A 15,955-nucleotide genomic window follows, 5' to 3' on the forward strand; every position below is an offset into this window, starting at 1 on the left:
TTGTCCCGTGGCAGACACACTGACTAGAGATTTGATTCCAACGATAAGAGCTTTGGGTACCCTTACTTGCATGTAGGAAACTTCCATTAGAGCTTCCAAAGCCACTTCTGGCTGAGAAAGGTTTGATCTGGCAATATGCCATGGAGGGCGAAAAGTTCCTCTGTATCTTACACTTACCAACTACCAACACTTCCGGGGAAAATATGGGCCTGCACGTGTCCATTTACAAGGATTATTTATTTTTCTTTGTACAGGGATTTTTTGTTTGTTTTGAGATGGAGTCTCGCTGCGACACCCAGGCTGGAATGTAATGGCACAATCCCAGCTCATTGCAGCCTCCGCCTCCTGGGTTCAAGCGATTCTCCTGCCTCAGCCTCCTGAGCGGCTGGGATTACAGGCGCCCGCCACCACACCCAGCTAATTTTTGTATTTTTTTTTTTTTTGAGACGGAGTCTCGCTCTGTCACCCAGGCTGGAGTGCAGTGGCCGGATCTCAGCTCACTGCAAGCTCCGCCTCCCAGGTTCACGCCATTCTCCTGCCTCAGCCTCTGGAGTAGCTGGGACTACAGGTGCCCGCCACCTCGCCCGGCTAGTTTTTTTGTATTTTTAGTAGAGACGGGGTTTCACTTCATTGGCCAGGCTGTTCTCGAACTCCTGTCCTCAAGTGATCAGCCTGCTTCGGCCTGCAAAAGTGCTGGGATTACAGGCGTTAGCCACCACGCCTGAACTCAGTATTTATTTTTGTCGAGACAGGGTCTTACTCTGTCACCCAGGATGCAGTGCAGTGGTGCAATCATAATTCACGGCAACTTCGACCTCCTGGGCTCACATGATCCTCTTGCTTTAGCCTCCTGAGTAACTAGGACCACAGGTGCACGCTACCATACCCAGATACTTTTAAAAAATTTTTTTTTTTTTTTTTTTTAATTTTTTCTAGAGATGGGGTCTCACTATGTTGCTCAGGCTGGTCTTAAACTCCTGAACTCAACTGATCCTCCCGCCTCAGCTTCCCAAAGTTCTGGGATTACAGGCATGAACCCCCATGCCCAGCCTGTGCAGGAATTCTTTTAAAAATTATGAGATACGTGGCCCGGTGCAGTGGCTCATGCCTGTAATCCCAGCAAATTTGGGAGGTCGAGGCGGGAGGATTACCTGAGGTCGGGAGTTCAAAACCAGCCTGGCCAACATGCAGAAACTCTGTCTCTACTAAAAAATACAAAAAATTAGGCGTGGTGGCACACGCCTATAATCCCAGCTACTTGGGAGGCTGAGGCAGGAGAATAGATTGAACCAGGGAGGAGGAGGTTGTGGTGAGCCAAGATTGAGCCACTGCACTCCAGCCTGGGCAAAAAGAGCGAAACTCTGTCTCAAAAAAAAAAAAAAAAAAAAAAAAAAAAAAAAGGTTACGAGATACAACTGTTCTGTGTATTGATGAGCTTAGTTCTGAAAACTCTCCTCCCACCTCAAAGCTATCCCACCGCAGCCAGTCTCACAACCACCCAGCGAGGCTGACATGCTCATCCTGCTTAAGCACAAAGGAACCGAGGCTCAGAGGCCTGCAGGGCCCGTCAAGGCCAGAGGCAGGAGCTCCATGAGAGCCCAAGGCCCACTCCCAGGTCAGCGTTCCCCTCCCCAAACCACACCCCAGATGGCCACAGAATGAAGCATTCCGTTTCCACTCACACACACACGCATGTATCTAAAAAGGGGGCTCTTTGGCTCTGCCATGATATTTTAAAATCCATTTAATCCAAATTCATAAGTCTATGATGTAGGATTGCAGACACAGACTAAAATTCACCAAAGGAGAGGATAATGTTAGTAATGCAATTCAACTAATTGTTCATCAGTAAACATTTAGAGAAATGTCAAAAACATGCCAGGTAGGCTGGGCACAGTGGCTCATGCCCGTAATCCGAATACTATGGGAGTATGAGGTGGGGAGATTGCTTGAGCCCAGGAATTCAAGACCAGTCTAGGCAATATAGTGAGACTTCGTCTCTATGGAAAATTACAATATTAGCCAGGGTATGATGGTGTGCACCTATAGTCCTAGCTACTCCAGAGGCTGAGATGGGAGGATCACTCGAGCTTGGAAGGTCGAGGCTGCAGTGAGTTATGATTGTGCCACAGTACTCCAGCCTGGGTGACAAAGCAAGCATCTATTTCAAAAAATAACAACAACAACAACAACAAAACAGGCCAAGGATACGCCAGGCGTGGTGGTATGTGCCTGTAGTCTCAGCTACTCAGGAGGCTGAGGTGGGAGGATTGCTTGAGCTCAGGAGTTTAAGGCTGTAGTGAGCTATGACGGTGCCACTGCACTCCAGCCTGGGAGAGAGGGCCAGAGCCCCTCTCTTAAACTATGTAGCTAGTAAAACTCATTGTTGTGCTTGGAAGACTGACTAATCTATTTTCTTTTTGCATTCTCTTTCCCTTATGACTACCATCAAAATCTTACTTTTTGGTGGACTCTGCTTCTTGGGATTCTGTGGCTGACCCTTTTCATTCTTCCCTGATTCCGCAGACAAAGAAACCGTAGAAGCAAGTCCTCGAAACACCTGGGCTTCCTGGAGTACAGCCTGACAAAAGAATTAATGAATATGGATGTTTAGAGTTATGCCATTATAATAGCTAGTACTGTATACAAATACTTTCTTTTTTTTTTTTTTTTGAGTCTGGGTCTCCCTCAGTTGCCCAAGCTGGAGTGCAGTGGCACAATCAATCGTGGCTCACTACAGCCTCCAACTCCGGGGTCCAAGCGATTCCCTGACACAGCTAGGACTACAGGCACGCACCACCACGCCTGGCTAATATTTTTTATTTTTTTATAGAGACGAGATTTGGCTATGTTGTCCAGGTTGGTCTCAAACTCCTGGCGTCCTCAAACTCCTGACCTCAACTGATCCTGAAGCCCCAGCCTCCCGAAGTGCTGGGATTGGCCAGGTGCGGGGGCTCACATCTATAATCCCAGGACTTTGGGAGGGTGAGATGGGCAGATCACTTGAGGTCAGGAGTTCCGAGACCAGCCTGGCCAACCCCGTCTCTACTAAAAATACAAAAAAAATTAGCCGGGCATGGTAGTGTGTGCCTGTAGTTCCAGGTACTCCAGAGGCTAAGGCAGGAGAATTGCTTAGACTCAGGAGGTGGAGGTTGCAGTGAGCTGAGATCACGCCATTGCACTCCAGCCTGGACAACAGAGTGAGACTCTGTCTCAGAAAAAAAAAACAAACCATCCAAAGTGCTGGGATTGTATGCATGTAGGTACTGCGCATATGAATATTATATATCACCACTACATGTAAGTGCAAAATATTCACATGGTATACTTCTAATGGTTATTACAGTTTTCATAGTGTATGTATATCATGGACATTTTGTAAAATACAAAAAGGCTGCAAGAAGAAAACACCTGAGTTCAAGGACAATCACTATTAATATTTGGTTTAATAAAGATTATTTATTAACTTACAAAATACTATGTTCCCTTTTATTTTATTTATTTAGTTTTTTGGAGACAGGGTCTCACTCTGTCTCCCAGGCTGGAGTGCAGTGGCGCAATCTCGGCTCACTACAACCTCTGCCTCCTGGGTTCCAGTGATTCTTGTGCCTTAGCCTCCCAAGTAGCTGGGATTACAGGTGTGCACTGCCGCGCCTGGCTAATGTTTTTGTATTTTTTTTTGTTTTTTGAGATGGAGTCTCGCTCTGTCACTCAGGCTGGAATGCAGTGGGGTGCAATCTTGGCTCATTATAACCTCCGCCTCCTGGGTTCAAGCGATTCTCCTGCCTCAGCCACCCAAGTAGCTAGGATTACAGGCATGTGCCACCATGCCCAGCCAAGTTTTTGTATTTAGTAGAGACAGGGTTTCACCATGTTGATCAGGCTGGTCTTGAACTCCTGGCCTCAGGTGATCCACCCACCTTGGCCTCTCAAAGTGCTGGGATAACAGGTGTGAGCCACTGCGCCCGGCTCTTTTTGTATTTTTAGTAGAAATGGGGCTTTACCATGTTGGCCAGGCTGGTCTCGAACGCCTGACCTCAAATGATCCGCCTGTCTTAGCCTCCCAAAGTGCTGGGATTACAGGTGTGAGCCACCCACCAGGCCCTATGTTTCTTTCTGTAAAATGTTTTCTTATCCTTAGAAAATAGAGTAGAAGAAATATTATCTGGCCATTAAAATGATGTAGGTATATAATAACTGCTTCAAAAATGTCTACAATATAAGTATTTACATCTTACATTATGCCAACTCACTCAGCATATATTCACTAAGGCCTACTAAGTGCTAGACAGTACAATGTTCTAGATGCTGGATACAGAACAGAGGTGCCTGTATGTGCGCATATAAACATGAAACATTTATGTTCATGATGGTAAGCATGAGTACATGTGCTTTTGTGAACATATAAAAGCTGATAAAAATCGTTAGGAACTAGATGCTTGAAGGAGTAATAGTGGACTGTCAATGGATTTCCCTATCTGTACTTTTAAATTATTCTGTAGGCTGAGGCACGAAAGTCGCTTAATCCGGGAAAGTGGAGGTTGCAGGGAGTTGAGATGGTGCCATTGCGCTCCGGCCTGGGCCTGGGCGAGAGAGTGAGGCTCTGTCTCAAAAAAAAAAAAAAATATATATATATATATATATATACACACACACACACACACACACACACACACGCCCCCCCCCCACATATATACATATTCTGCAGGGAATAGTTACTGTTTTTGTAATAACAGCCATTTTTAAATTTGTAAGATACCGAAGTGGCCTTAGTCTTATTTTACTTATTTATTTATTCTGTTCCCCAGGCTGGAGTGCAGTGGTATGATCTCGGCTCACTGCAACCTCCGCGTCCTGGGTTCATGGGATTCTCCACCTCAGCCTCCCAAGTACCTGGGATTACAGGAATGCACCACCACGCCAGGCTAATTTTTCGTATTTTTTAGAGACGGGGTTTCGACATGTTGGCCAGGCTGGTCTCGAACTCCTGAACTCAAGCGATCCGCCTGGCTCGGCCTTCCAAAGTACTGGGATTACTGGCAGAATCCCAAAGTGCCCGCGGCCGGCCTTGGCCTTAGCTTTCTATTTGCAGAAAAGAAAGCCCTTCTTCCCCTTTCCACAGGTCGGGTCATGTCAGCTGGCTTCTCAACGGCTGTCAGTAAGTTACCGGGTTAACCAGGTCCCTGAAAGTTCCCTCATTTCCTCTCTTGGCTAAATGGAGAAGTCATTGTCCTTCAAAGAAGCCGTGCGGGAGGCCACACTGCGGCTGACCCCAGCGGCGCGGCAGCATCACCTGGGAAGGTCCGACCCAGTCTGCCGCCCAGGCATGCAGCCCCCAGGAGCGCCCGTCGGCACGGGGCACGCCAGCCTCGGCCTGCGCCTCGGGCAGCGGGCTTGGGGGAACCTCGGGACGCTCGCCGGCCACACCTGGCCTGGCCCCCGGCTGTCAGTCCTGGGCCCAGGGAGCGGGGTCAGCGGCCCAACCAGGACGGCTAAAGGTAGCGGACAGGCCCGGGCCTGACCAGCACCGCGCCCCCTCACCCCATCCCCTACGTGGGCTCTGGGCCGCGCAGCCAGCCCAGGGAGGCTCCTCCTTTACCTTCAGGGCCCCAGCTCGTCCTTGCCGCAGCAAACACGGGACAGCCATGGCGGTGACACTGGCGCACCAGGAAGGGCCGCGGCAACTGTGCGGGCACCCGCGCCTGAACACCCGCCCCTTGGGCCGAGTGAGCCAATCACAGGCCAGGTGGGGGCGGAGCCGAAGCCGTAGGCCTGCGCGCGCATCCCCAGTAGGGTTACGTGCCGCCCTTGGGGCCACGCCCCGGACCAGAGTCACCAATCACAGGGAGCAGCGTGAAGGGCCCGTCCCCGGCAGGTGCCGAGCCCTGTTCCCGGCGGGCGCCTGGCGCTGTGGCGGCGGCGCGGCAGAGACCTGTAGGGGCTGCTGGGTACCCCTCCCAGGCGTCTGCGCTGGGCCTGCCTGAATGTCCACCCGACCGCTTCGCACTTCTTTTTTTTTTTTTTTGAGACGGAGTCTCACGCTGTTGCCCAGGCTGGAGTGCAGTGGCGCGATCTCGGCTCACTGCAAGCTCCACCTCCTGGGTTCACGCCATTCTCCTGCCTCAGCCTCCTGAGTAGCTAGGACTACAGGCGCCCGCCACCGCGCCCGGCTAATTTTTTGTATTTTTAGTAGAGACGGGGTTTCACTGTGGTCTCGATCTCCTGACCTTGTGATCCGCCTGCCTCGGCCTCCCAAAGTGCTGGGATTACAGGCTTGAGCCACCGCGCCCGGCCCGCACTTCTTTGCCCTTGTCCTGGCAACCTTAAATCTGCGACCTTCCCCAGGGGCACAGTTCCTACTTGATTGATGGTTCTGTGCTTTGAGAGGTTTTAAAGCTCCTCAGCTCGCGACCTCGGCGCCCCACCACGCGCCCAGCTCCCTCACCCTCTGTCGGCAATGCGGCCACCACTGCACACCGCCCCTCCTGCACGGCCCCTGCCAACGCTAATACCAGAGTTAGGCCGACTGGAAATGGAAGCTTTGTTTCACCTAAGTGTTTATGACTTTCAGAGCAAAGAGTTTGCCCCCAACGTTAGTCTTAATTGTGGAGTTGGTGTAATTAGTTATTAGCTTCCTTCTCTGCCTCTTGAGTTCTCTGCCTTCCCCCGCGTGCCCAGCGCCCATTCGCATTTCATCGGAGATGGACGTGCCCACACCTTCAGCTTCCACAGGGTCTGAAGAGGCCCTGCCACAGTCATTTAAATGGATTGTGTAGGGATTCCTGACTCACAGCTAGCGATTCATTGAGGTGGCAAGATAAACTGGCAGAATGAGGTGCCCCCAAGCCCTTATCAAAGAGGAGTCTGGAAGCAAGTAATTGCAAGGGCATCTGCCACCATCCACCCTGGGAGGCAAAGAGCTCTTAGGATAATCTTAGATCTTAGGATAATCATGAGAAGGGAATCCTTTGTCTCTAAAGGGAGAAGGAAAAAAAAATGCCAACAGATTTTTTTTGTTTAAATTTTTTTTTTTTTTTTTTTTTTTTAAGACGGAGTCTCACTCTGTCGCCCAGGCTGGAGTGCAGTGGCACAATCTTGGCTCACTGCAAGCTCCGCCTCCCGGGTTCGTACCATTCTCCTGCCTCAGCCTCCCGAGTAGCTGGGACTACAGGCGCCCGCCACCTCGCCCGGCTAATTTTTTGTAATTTTTAGTAGAGATGGGGTTTCACTGTGTTAGCCAGGACGGTCTCAAACTCCTGACCTCAAATGATCGCCCGCCTTGGCCTCCCAAAGTGCTGGGGTTACAGGCGTGAGCCGCTACACCTGGCCAGATTTTTTTGTTTTTTCTTCACCACCAGGCTAATTCTGTTGTGTCCAGGGAAAAGGTCACATTTGCCTTTGTGAGGTGTGCTTAATTCACAGTTTAGTAACACATTTGGGGATCCTGATCTGGAATTGGAAGATCCACGTCACCGTCCTTCATGGACCTGCAGCCCCCCACTTCCACACCACCACCAGCGGGCACATGCAGCCAGATGTTGACATCTTGCTGGAGTTACAACACTCAAGAAGAAACAAAAAGAAAGGACCTCCTCCGGCGTGATCACCGGCCAGGTTGGTAAGGGTGGGGTACATATGGTTGAGGGTGCATGAACCATCTTGATTTTTTTTTTTTTTTTTGAGACGGGGTCTCACTCTGTTGCCCAGGCTAGAGTGCAGTGGCGCAGAGGCAATCTCGGCTCTCTGCAACCTCTGCCTCCCAGGTTCAAGTGATTCTCTTGCCTCAACCTCCCCAGTAGCTGGGATTACAGGGGCCGCCACCATGCCCATCTAATTTTTGTATTTTTAGTAAAGACAGGGTTTCACCATGTTGGCCAGGCTGGTTTATAACTCTTGACCTCAAGTGATCCTCCTACCTTGGCCTCCCAAAGTGCTGGGATTATAGGCGTGAGCCACCGTGCCTGGCCTTTTTGCCCATTTTTCCATTGTGCTAATGGAAGGATTCTCAGGTTCCTAATACCTTTTACTCAGGACAGGACCAGAAATATAACACAACAATCCATAACTTTTTTTTTTTTTCATTTTTCTGAGATGGAGTTTCACTCTTGTTGCCCAGGCTGGAGTGCAATGGGTGATCTCGGCTCACTGTAACCTCTGCCTCCCGGGTTCTAGTGATTCTCCTGCCTCAGCCTCCCAAGTAGCTGGGATTACAGGTGTGTGCCACCAAGCCCAGCTAATTTTTGTATTTTTAGTAGAGATGGGGTTTTGCCGTGTTGGCCAGGCTGGTCTCGAACTCCTGACCTCAGATGATCCACTTGCCTTGGCCTCCCAAAGTGTTGGGATTACAGGTGTGAGCCACTGCACCTGGCCAATCCATAAATTTTTTTTTTTTTTTTTTTTTTGAGACGGAGTCTCGCTCTGTCACCCAGGCTGGAGTGCAGTGGCCGGATCTCAGCTCACCGCAAGCTCTGCCTCCCGGGTTTACGCCATTCTCCTGCCTCAGCCTCCCGAGTAGCTGGGACTACAGGCGCCTGCCACCTCGCCCGGCTAAGTTTTTTGTATTTTTAGTAGAGACGGGGTTTCACTGTGTTAGCCAGGATGGTCTCGATCTCCTGACCTCGTGATCCGCCCGTCTCGGCCTCCCAAAGTGCTGGGATTACAGGCTTGAGCCACCGCGCCCGGCCATAAATTTCTTAATTGAAAAAGAAAGCCCACACTCACTCTAGGCTAATGTAATCGATGAATTATAAAAATGGCCATAGTTGGGCCAGGCGCAGTGGCTCATGCCTGTAATCTCAACACTTTGGGAGACGAGGCAGGCAGATCACCTGAGGTCAGGAGTTCGAGACCAGCCTGACTAACATGGAGAAACCCTGTCTCTACTAAAAATATAAAATTAGCTGGGCGTGGTGGCACATGCCTGTAATTCCAGTTACGTGGGAGGCCGATGCAGGAGAATCGCTTGAACCCGGGAGGTGGAGGTTTTGGTGAGCGGAGATCATGGCATTGCACTCCAGCCTGGGCAACAAGAGCAAAACTCCATCTCAAAAAAAAAAAAAGTGATAGTTTTCATGAGCTTGTTGATCTGTATCTAGGACTACAAAGAAGATAGGCATGCTACAGACATTTGTATCTAGCAGTGGGTGCTACTGTAACATGTGGCATTAGCTTTGGACTAGATGCCTGGAAAAGCAGTGGGGAAATTGGTAGTGAACACTGGAACAATGGTGAGAAAAACTATGGGAGGTGGACAAATGGTGAACGACTCTGTGTCATGGTGAAGGATTTGTAAAATTGTTTCCCTTCAGTAAGATGGGCAGAGAAAAAGGCAACTACTGAATTCTGGGACTTGAAAAAAATCATCTCAGTATAATGTTGAGATTAACCTGTTTTTCTTTTGCTTGAATATGTTGAGACACTTATAGAAAAGAGTGTGGTTAAAAACAAACAAACAAATTCGCTAGCAGAATTTAGAACATACATTGGGTTGGAGCTGGGGAAAGTATTATTAGACTCTATAGTTGGTAACAAGGTCTCAAAGTAAGTCATAACCTGGGCCAAAGATCAAATTCAGAGTGGTGCTAGTAAAATATGGCCTTAAGAATAATGCTGAAGTCAAGGTGATCTCAATGATTTAAATGTTAACTAGTATACCCTTTCAGCAGTATACAAATATTTATTAAAAATCTTAGAGCGAGGCTTGTTTCAACAAGATTAGTGGTAGTGTTGGCCAGGCGTGGTGGCTCACACCTGTAATCCCAGCACTTTGGGAGGCCGAGGCAGGCGGATCACAAGGTCAAGAGACCCAGACCATCCTGGCTAACACCGTGAAACCCCGTCTCTACTAAAAAATACAAAAAGTTAGCCAGGAGTGGTGGCGGGTGCCTGTAGTCCCAACTACTAGGGAGGCTGAGGCAGGAGCATGGCATGAACCCGGGAGGCGGAGCTTGCAGTGAGCCGAGATCGCACCACTGCACTCCAGCCTGGGAGAGAAAGTGAGACTCTGTCTCAAAAAAAAAAAAAAAAAAAAAAAAAAAAGATTAGTGAAAGTGGCTTCTGGGGCATGGAGAGCACCTGAATCAGATGCTTGAGAAGCCCACAAAGTTTTTAAGGGACTTGTAGTGAACAAAGCACCACCAGCTGCAAAAATGTGGAGAGAACAGTTTAGAGTGAAAAAAGATCTGTGGGTCCACAATTTGCTAATGACAGGAAGTAGGTTGAGAAAGTGTCTCAAAAGCCTTTTTCTTCAAAATGGCCAAGAAGGTGCTGGAAAAGGAGGGACACCCAAGAGGGCAGAGGCAAGAGTTGTGAGGAGATACAGCCTGGGGAGGCACTCCCAGGAAGCAGAACTCGGGCCTGGTTAAGGAGAACTTCTTATTCTTGTAGGGCCTGAAAACAGCTTCCAATAGGATTTTGAGAATTGCTCTGGCCCCGTGATTGCTCTGTCTCCTCCTCTTCTCATTTTCACATGCAAGTATTTATTGTGGTTATCTGGTCCTGGTTCACCATCATATGTTGGGTGCATGGGAGAGAAAATTCATCTTCTTAGTTTGTAAGTCTCTGAATCAAGAGAAGCTGCACTGGACAAGCCAATCTAAGACAGACCATGAGATCCTAGATTTTGTGCCTGATGCTGGGATTGTAAGAGGCTTTGGGGGATCTTGGGATGAACACTGGAAACTAACCATAGTTTGGGTTGGAAATATCACTCTAGTTTGGAGATTTTAAGGCATCTTTGGCTTTTCTAAGTGCAAAGATTAAGTAGGCTTACCTTTAGCGACCTCAGACTTAACGCCACCCGAGACACCCACACCCATGACCACATTTTGGACTTTTTTTTTTTTTGAGAGAGAGGGTCTCGCTCTGTCGCCCCGGCTGGAGTGCAGTGGGGCAATCTTGACTCACTGCAACCTCCACCTCCCGGGTTCAGGCAATTCTTCTGTCTCAGCCTCCCAAGTAGCTGGGGCTACAGTCGCACGCCACCACGCCCAGCAAATTTTTATATTTTTAGTAGAAACGGGGTTTCACCATATTGGTCAGGCTAGTTTCGAACTGCTGACTTCATGTGAGGCACGCATCAAGTAGCTATCAGGTCTCTCCAGTTACAGCGGAAAAAGATCCAGAACCAGCCCTACCCCGTCTAGAGGAAAGGACGAACATTAGGCAAGCACTTGGAATCGTGCGAAGTGCACGCCATCAGATCACCTTGGTGAGTGAACCGCCAAGCCCGAAACACCGAAGGCCACGAATCCGAACCGGGAGGACGGTCACAGCGCCTGCCGCGCATGCTCAAGGCAGGCTCGCCTGGAGCATGCGCAGTAGGTGAGGGCTACGTCATCTGTCGGCGTCTGCGCCTGGCGTCAGCGACCGGTGCAGACAGGAAGAGGCTCTAGGCGGGCACATGTGTATGGCGGCGAGGCGGGCGGGTACATGGCTGGCTCTGTGGGACTGGCGTTGTGCGGGCAGACGCTGGTGGTGCGGGGCGGCAGCCGATTCCTGGCCACCTCCACAGCAAGCAGGTGAGGGGGCCTTGGTCTTGGAACAGGGTGCCCAGGCTGCGGGCGCGCGTCGGGTCCTGGCGGCCCCGCTTCTCCGGCACCGCTTGGTCGCACCTGCTCTGGAGTGACCTCGGGGAACCCCGCTCCATCCTGCGAGCCCTCCGCCGCAGTCTCCGCCTGGCCGCGTGTCTGCGCCTGGAGGGTGCGTTTTCGGCGCTCCCTCCCCGGCCGCTGGCGCGCTCCTTGCCGTAGATGGCTGGTCTGCGGTGTTCTTGCCCGGTTAGCGCTGGGTCACTTCCGGTCTCCGCGGCGCCGGCGGGGACCGGGTGGGCAGAGCACGTGGGACGTTGCTGACCAGTCAGCAAGGCCCGGCCGAACACGCTCTGGAGAACTGGGAAGAAGTGGGTCTCGGGTCTCCCTGGTGAGAAGGGAGGGGCTAATGGCGAGCTCACTGACCTCCGAGCGCGCTCCCTCTCCTTGCAGGGGTTGCCCGTTCCCTCTTCCCGGTCTGCATCCACTCACCCGACCTTAATTGCTCCTTAGCGCTCCAGGTCATCTCCGACACTTACTTACTCGACCCGAGGGTGCACGCAGAGCTCGCAGCGCGCACCTCCTAGTGGCCCTTCACACGGCTCGGGTTTTGCTTTCCGTAATTTTATTCTCCTTCGTTAGTGTATCGCCAGTGCTAGGACGACGCCGGGGATTTTTAAATTAGTTAATGTTTGTTGATGGAATAGTCTTAACTCAGGACTCTGGGAGCAATTAGTAGTGCTGTCAGTTTCAGCCCCTCGTTTTCTTTTTTTTTTTTTTTTTTGAGACCCGCTATGTCGCCCAGGGTGGAGTGCAGTGGCCGTTATTTTTTACGCCATTCTCCTGATTTCATACTTGAAACGGGGGTTTCACGTGTTAGCGTGTCTGTCACATGTACTGTATATTCTTCGTTTTTGGATTTCATACTTGAAACGGACGACGTTCAGAAAGCCAATTCGATGTTAAATTAGGTCTCACAAAAATTGTACTCGGAAACTTGTCACGTATCCCAGATGATTTTGTTTTATACTCCCGGTCTAATACTTGCCAGAGTGAGCTGTGGATGTATTAGACATGATCTGCTTACCTTCAGTCTATGCATTTTGAGGAAATTCTAGTGGTTGGTGGAGTTTCTGACTTGGAAGACAAGTCTACGGTTCCATATGGAAAGTTTTTTGGTGCACTCACTTTAAAGGCTATAAATATGTACAGGATACGTGCTGAGGGGTGGGATGGGATAAACCGAAGAGAGTTTAGCGTTTAGGTTCGGTGTGGAAGATGGGTAATTCTTATGTTGGTACGTGCTTGGGGTCATGGGAACATTTTCAGGTAGGTGAGATATGTTTCTAAATAGGTAATGGCTCTTTGAAATTTGTATACAGAATCCCACTGAAAACTCAACAGTATCAGAACATGATTTCTTTTTTTTTTTTTTTTTGAAACGGAGTCTCACTTTGTAGCCCAGGCTGGAGTGCAGTGGCCAGATCTCAGCTCACTGCAAGCTCCGCCTCCCGGGTTCACGCCATTCTCCTGTCTCAGCCTCCCGAGTAGCTGGGACTACAAGCGCCCGCCACCTCGCCCGGCTAGTTTTTTGTATTTTTTAGTAGAGACGGGGTTTCACCATGTTAGCCAGGATGGTCTCGATCTCCTGACCTCGTGATCCGCCCGTCTCGGCCTCCCAAAGTGCTAGGATTACAGGCTTGAGCCACCACGCCCGGCCAGAACATGATTTCTTATAACCATGCCGCATAGATTTTCTGGTGCCTGAGAGAATAGCATAGTAATTCCTGTTGAGTATTTATCCCTCATTTGTTTTACTGAACTTTTTTTTTTCCCGCAGAACTGTGCAGGTAGTGTATGACATATTCCAATAAGAGATTAAGCAAATAAAGTTTGTTAACTGTTCTCTGAAATATTGTATCTAGACAGTTTTCTTGTCAAGGAAAGACTTTTAATGAGTATGCAAATATTTTTTGTTCCACAGAGAAAAAAAAATCAACATTTTTTTGTTTTGTTTTATTTTAATAAAGTGCTCCTTTACAAATCATTGTTAGGCAGGCGGAGCATGGTGGCTCACGCCTGTAATCCCAGCACTTTCAGAGGCCGAGGCAGGCGGATCACCTGAGGTCAGGAGTTCGAGACCAGCCTGACCAACATGGAGAAACCCATCTCTACTAAAAATACAAAATTAGCCGGGTGTGGTGGTGCATGCCTGTAATCCCAGCTACTTGGTAGGCTGAGACAGGAGGATGGCTTGAACCTGGGAGGCCAAGGTTGCAGTGAGCCAGGATTGCACCATTGCACTCTAGCCTGGACAAGAGCGAAACTCCGTCTCAAAAAATAAAAATAAAAATCATTGTTAGGCTGGGTGCAGTGGTTCTACCTATAATCCCAGCACTTTGGGAGGTTGAGGTGGGCGGATCACCTGAGGTCAGGAATTTGAGACCAGCCTGGCTAACATGGCGAAACCCCGTCTCTACTAAAAATGCGAAATTAGCCGGGCATGGTGGCATATGCCTGTAATCCCAGCTACTCGGGAAGCTGAGACAGGAGAATCACTTGAACCCAGGAGGCAGAAGTTGTGGTGAGCCGAGATCGTGCCATTGCACGCCAGCCTGGGCAATGGGAGTGAAACTCCGTCTCAAAAAAAAAAAAAAAGAAAAAAAATATTTAAAAAGTTGCTATTTCTGTCTAATGGTAACTCCTTTTAAAATCATTCTGTTATTTCTCTTTAGTGACGATGACAGCCTCTTCATCTATGACTGCAGTGCTGCGGAAAAGAAGTCACAAGAAAATAAAGGGTGAGATGTGGGGAAGCTTTTCAGGGCCTGATTTAATAGTTCGATAATGGGACCAGAGGGTCTAAGAAGCGATTATTGTCTTGCTGAATTCTTAGCTTCTGTCCCACAGTGGTGCGGGTGAGTACCACCTCGGCAGAGACATGTAAAAGTAACTTTCAAGTTAGGCATTAAGAGTACATTGTTGGCCGGGCGTGGTGGTTTATGCCTGTAATCCCAGCACTTTGGGAGGCCAAGGAGGATGAATCACCTGAGGTCAGAAGTTCCAGACCATCCTGGCCAACATGGCGAAACCCTGTCTCTACTAAAAATAAGTTAGCTGGACGTGGTGGCAGGCACCTGTAATCCCATCTACTTGGGAGGCTGAGGCACGAGAATCTCTTGAACCTGGAAGGTGGAGGTTGCAGTGAGCCAAGATCGCGCCATTGCATTCCAGCTTGGGGAATAGAGCGAGACTCCGTCTCCAACAACAACAACAACAACAAAAAAGAGTACAGTGTTAGTGCCAGGTGCGGTGACTCATGCCTATAACCTCAGCACTGTGGGAGGCCAAGGTGGGAGGATCACTGAGTTCAGAAGTTCGAAGCCAGCCTGGCCAATGTGGTGAAACTCCATCTCAACTAAAAATAAAAAGATTAGCCAGGCATGGTGGCAGGCACCTGTAGTTCCAGCTACTGAGGAGGAGACTGAGACAGGAGAATCACTTGAACCTGGGAGACAGGTTGCAGTCAGCCGAGATCACGCCACTGCACTCCAACCTGGGTGACACAGCGAGACTCCGTCTCAAAAAAACAAAAACAAAAACACAGTGTTAGGACTTTTCTGAATACTTTTAGTTTCTGTCAGTAATCACATACCTTTTTTTTGTTTTTTTTAGTCAGAGTCTTGCTCTGTCGCCCAGGCTGGAGTGCAGTGGCGCGATCTCAGCTCACCGCAAGCTCTGCCTCCTGGGTTCACGCCATTCTCCTGCTTCAGCCTCTGGAGTAGCTGGGACTACAAGCACCTGCCACCACACCTGGCTAGTTTTTTTTGTTTTTTGTTTTCTTTTTTTTTTTTTTTTTTTTTTTTTTTTGAGACGGAGTCTTGCTCTGTGCCCCAGGCTGGAGTGCAGTGGCGCGATCTCGGCTCACTGCAAGCTCCACCCCACCCGGGTTCACGCCATTCTCCTGCCTCAGCCTCCGGAGTAGCTGGGACTACAGGCGCCCGCCACCTCGCCCAGCTAATTTTCTTGTATTTTTAGTAGAGACGGGGTTTCACCGTGTTAGCCAGGATGGTCTCGATCTCCTGACCTCGTGATCCGCCCGTCTCGGCCTCCCAAAGTGCTGGGATTACAGGCTTGAGCCACCGCGCCCGGCTTTTTTGTATTTTTAGTAGAGATGGGGTTTCACTGTGTTAGCCAGGATGGTCTCCATCTCCTGACCTCGTGATCCACCCTCCTCGGTCTCCCAAAGTGCTGGGATTACAGGCGTGAGGCACTGCGCCCAGGCTGCCTAATTTTTGTAGTTTTTTGTAGAGACGTGGTTTCGCCATGTTGCCCAGGCTGGGCTTGAGCTCCTGAGCTTAAGCGATCCTCTCGCCTTGTCCTCCCATAGTGCTGAGATTATAGGTGTGAGCTACCACACCGGGCCT

General features: G+C 49.7%; 2 protein-coding genes across 9 annotated transcripts in view; one reads left to right on the top strand and one right to left on the bottom strand.

Annotated features, from left to right (window-relative positions):
- NDUFV3 (NADH:ubiquinone oxidoreductase subunit V3) overlaps positions 1-15,955 on the bottom strand; it is a 379,957-nt gene that overhangs the window by 10,285 nt on the left and 353,717 nt on the right. For both annotated transcript variants that reach the window (XM_050784514.1, XM_050784513.1), the window contains 2 exons: positions 5,600-5,667; positions 2,461-2,581 (listed from right to left, as the gene is read on the bottom strand). In XM_050784514.1, coding sequence (XP_050640471.1) covers positions 2,461-2,581; positions 5,600-5,667 — 189 coding nt within the window. The remainder of the gene's footprint in view (positions 1-2,460; positions 2,582-5,599; positions 5,668-15,955) is intronic.
- Positions 11,353-15,955, top strand: part of WDR4 (WD repeat domain 4) — a 30,683-nt gene continuing 26,080 nt past the window's right edge. For 6 of the 7 annotated variants that reach the window (XR_007724229.1, XR_007724231.1, XR_007724230.1 and 3 more), the window contains exons 1-2: positions 11,376-11,519; positions 14,264-14,329. Coding sequence is in view for 4 of the 7 variants with exons in the window: in XM_050784433.1 (XP_050640390.1) it covers positions 11,431-11,519; positions 14,264-14,329 (155 nt within the window). In the remaining 3 variants the exon portion in view is untranslated. Of the gene's footprint in view, positions 11,520-14,263; positions 14,330-15,955 lie in introns of all 7 variants that reach the window. The other variant, XM_050784431.1, reaches the window with a different exon arrangement.

Source organism: Macaca thibetana, chromosome 3 (genome assembly GCF_024542745.1).
Source record: "Macaca thibetana thibetana isolate TM-01 chromosome 3, ASM2454274v1, whole genome shotgun sequence".
Taxonomy (NCBI): Eukaryota; Metazoa; Chordata; class Mammalia; order Primates; family Cercopithecidae; genus Macaca; species Macaca thibetana.